Here is a 2,404-nt window from a genome sequence, read left to right on the forward strand (position 1 = left end):
AGTCCAGTGTCTACATGGACTGGACACTGGGCATGGCACTAGGTCAGACACCAGAGGGGACTGTGAGGTTCAGTGGGCTGAGTTAAATCACAGGTCAAATTTGACCCGCTAATACCAAAAGTGTATGCAGGTTTCTAACACAATGCAAGAGTCAAAGGAAGCTACTGATTGCAGCTATATAACATATAACCTTCTGAGGTGCCTTTACATTCTAAGATTGATTAGTCATATAGACTCTTTTTTTAAGTGCATGTTTTATTATTTTTGTTTTATTTTTTACCCAGACACTTACTTTATTTTTATGATAATCAATTTATGCATAGTGTTCCTTGTGCAAAATTAAACCAATCGTTATTACACATTTTTAAATGATAACAAATGCTTTATTCTCCAAAAAAACATTTGCATCATACAAAGATATAGATTATACTGTAGTCTGATCTAGTGTGGAGTAGGGTACTCCACACTCTTGAGTGTCAACGGTGTGGGGTACCCTACACAACTAACATTCAGTTTGTTGATCTTGTCCAACCCACAGACGTAGTTGTATCTGAACGTAACATCATTGACCTTGATGAGGAACTTGGAATCTTCGGCAGTGATGGTCAACTAAAACAGACATCTTGATATGAGTGTTAAGAATATTATAGGAACTGAAAACTAGCATTTTCACTACTGCAATGACAGACCAGGCCAAATAGGGTTCAATCTAAAAGGCCTCGCAAGTATTTACAGATGAACAATGTGGGAAAAAGGCTATACAGTACCTTAAACTCCTTCCCGTTTGGGAAGGGATTTGGTCCAAGCAACTTTGTGTGTGAAATATCATTCATTGAATTGTCGGCAGCCAATTCTCCATTCAAATCCGAAATTAAAGTAAACGCTGTCCATCCATTGGTCATATCGAAACCAGCTGAGAACCTAAAATGAAAATGAGGTTAACGGTTAACTTTCTCCCACCATGATCATCACACACGTCTCTTAGTGCAGATAAGAAGTGCTCACACAAGGGATCTTATCATTGATGTCGGGTGGAAACCTTGTATCTCTAATACCGTTCCTTTTTTTATTATAATAAAAACAGGTTTAAACATTTTAAAATATTTTAAAAAGTCAATCTACAAGCTCAACTACGAGCTTGTAAATCTGCTATTTTCACTACTTGTGTGCGACACTCTTGTAAGATAAAGTGGGGCATTCATTTACGAAAAAGTTGAAATATGGAGATACCAGGTTTCTGTCCGACAGCAACGATATGCATCTTGATTATTAATTAATGACACTGTTGAAATACAGAGCATTGCATGATGTGGAGCAATTAGAGTTGTTGCTGCTTGAGAGACAAAACTTGGATGTTGCAACTTTAATGTTGAAGGTTCTAATCTAGGAAGGTTGCAATACTGCTAGAGACTCTGGGAAATCTATTTATCAGCTATCTATTTATTCCCTTAAACAAACAAACAAATTTACATACGTATAAGGCTCTATGAGCGTCGGTTGAGCGCCCTGAGCGGTATTCGGCGGCCACACCAGTGTGCCAATGATCACGAATGTATCGCCCTTGGTGACTCCATCGGGCAGTGAGATGATACACGGCACAGGCTAGGAAAAGATGAGGAATAATATATGAATAACTTAATAATTTTATTATTATTATTATTAATAATAAAAATAAAAATAATAATAATAATAATAATACAATAGTGAATTATCCTGTAACATGCTTTGATATTGAATATATATATATATACTTTATATATATGTATATATAATAAAGCTTTATTTATATAGCACCTTTCGAAACAAAGTTACAAAGTACTTCACATATATAAAATACATCATACAGCAGGAGAGCAGAAAAATATGAAAACATTTAAAAGCAAAAACAGAAAAAAGAAGTTATGCAGCAATACAGTAGGACACAGTGGGTAAAAGTCTTTAGGTAATAAAAGCGACTCTATATAAGTGGGTTTTCAGGAGGGCTTTGAACCGAGGCACAGACTATATATATATACTATATATAGCCATATTGGAAGAATGCAGAATGCTTACCGGATCCGTGATTATGGTCATTCTCACAGATTAGAGTTGAATTCTTGGTGAACTGATGCAGTAATGTTGCAAGATGGGTAGGCTACTGCTCACTCTTCTATTTATATTGTAATCTAGGGGTGTAAACATTCATGTTGGCAGCCTGCCCGCAAACCTTCTTCAGAAGAGAGAGAGAGAGAGAGAGAAAGAGAGAGAGAGAGAGAGAGCGAGAGAGCGAGAGAGAGAGAGAGAGAGAGAGAGAGAGAGAGAGAGAGAGAGAGAGAGGTAAATGACGATGGTTAATGCTGTTTAACCCTGGTGAATATCATACATCATCCTGGAATGGTGTCATGTGGGATTATTCTGAGAAATA

At 36.7% G+C, this 2,404-nt stretch overlaps 1 protein-coding gene across 1 annotated transcript; it reads right to left on the minus strand.

The window, feature by feature from the left end:
• Positions 1 to 361: 361 nt before the first annotated feature.
• On the minus strand, positions 362 to 2,196 carry LOC311055981 (uncharacterized protein). Its single transcript, XM_084072297.1, has 4 exons — positions 2,053 to 2,196; positions 1,475 to 1,602; positions 768 to 921; positions 362 to 609 (listed from the first exon to the last, which is right to left on the minus strand). Exons 1-4 carry the CDS (start codon positions 2,071 to 2,073, stop codon positions 442 to 444), a joined length of 471 nt encoding a protein of 156 aa, XP_083928423.1. The 5' UTR covers positions 2,074 to 2,196; the 3' UTR covers positions 362 to 441.
• Positions 2,197 to 2,404: the final 208 nt, after the last annotated feature.

This window comes from Gymnoscopelus microlampas (genome assembly GCF_963454915.1).
Source record: "Gymnoscopelus microlampas genome assembly, chromosome: 11".
In the NCBI taxonomy this organism is placed as follows: domain Eukaryota; kingdom Metazoa; phylum Chordata; class Actinopteri; order Myctophiformes; family Myctophidae; genus Gymnoscopelus; species Gymnoscopelus microlampas.

Bases quoted from the DNA above. Each gene is read 5' to 3' on its own strand.
- LOC311055981 (XM_084072297.1), bottom strand. From the start codon at position 2,073: ATGACCATAATCACGGATCCG. The intron at 1,603-2,052 runs GTAAGCATTCTG...ATCTTTTCCTAG, and splicing joins TGACCATAATCACGGATCCG to CCTGTGCCGTGTATCATCTC. The intron at 922-1,474 runs GTATGTAAATTT...TTTTCATTTTAG, and splicing joins ACGCTCATAGAGCCTTATAC to GTTCTCAGCTGGTTTCGATA.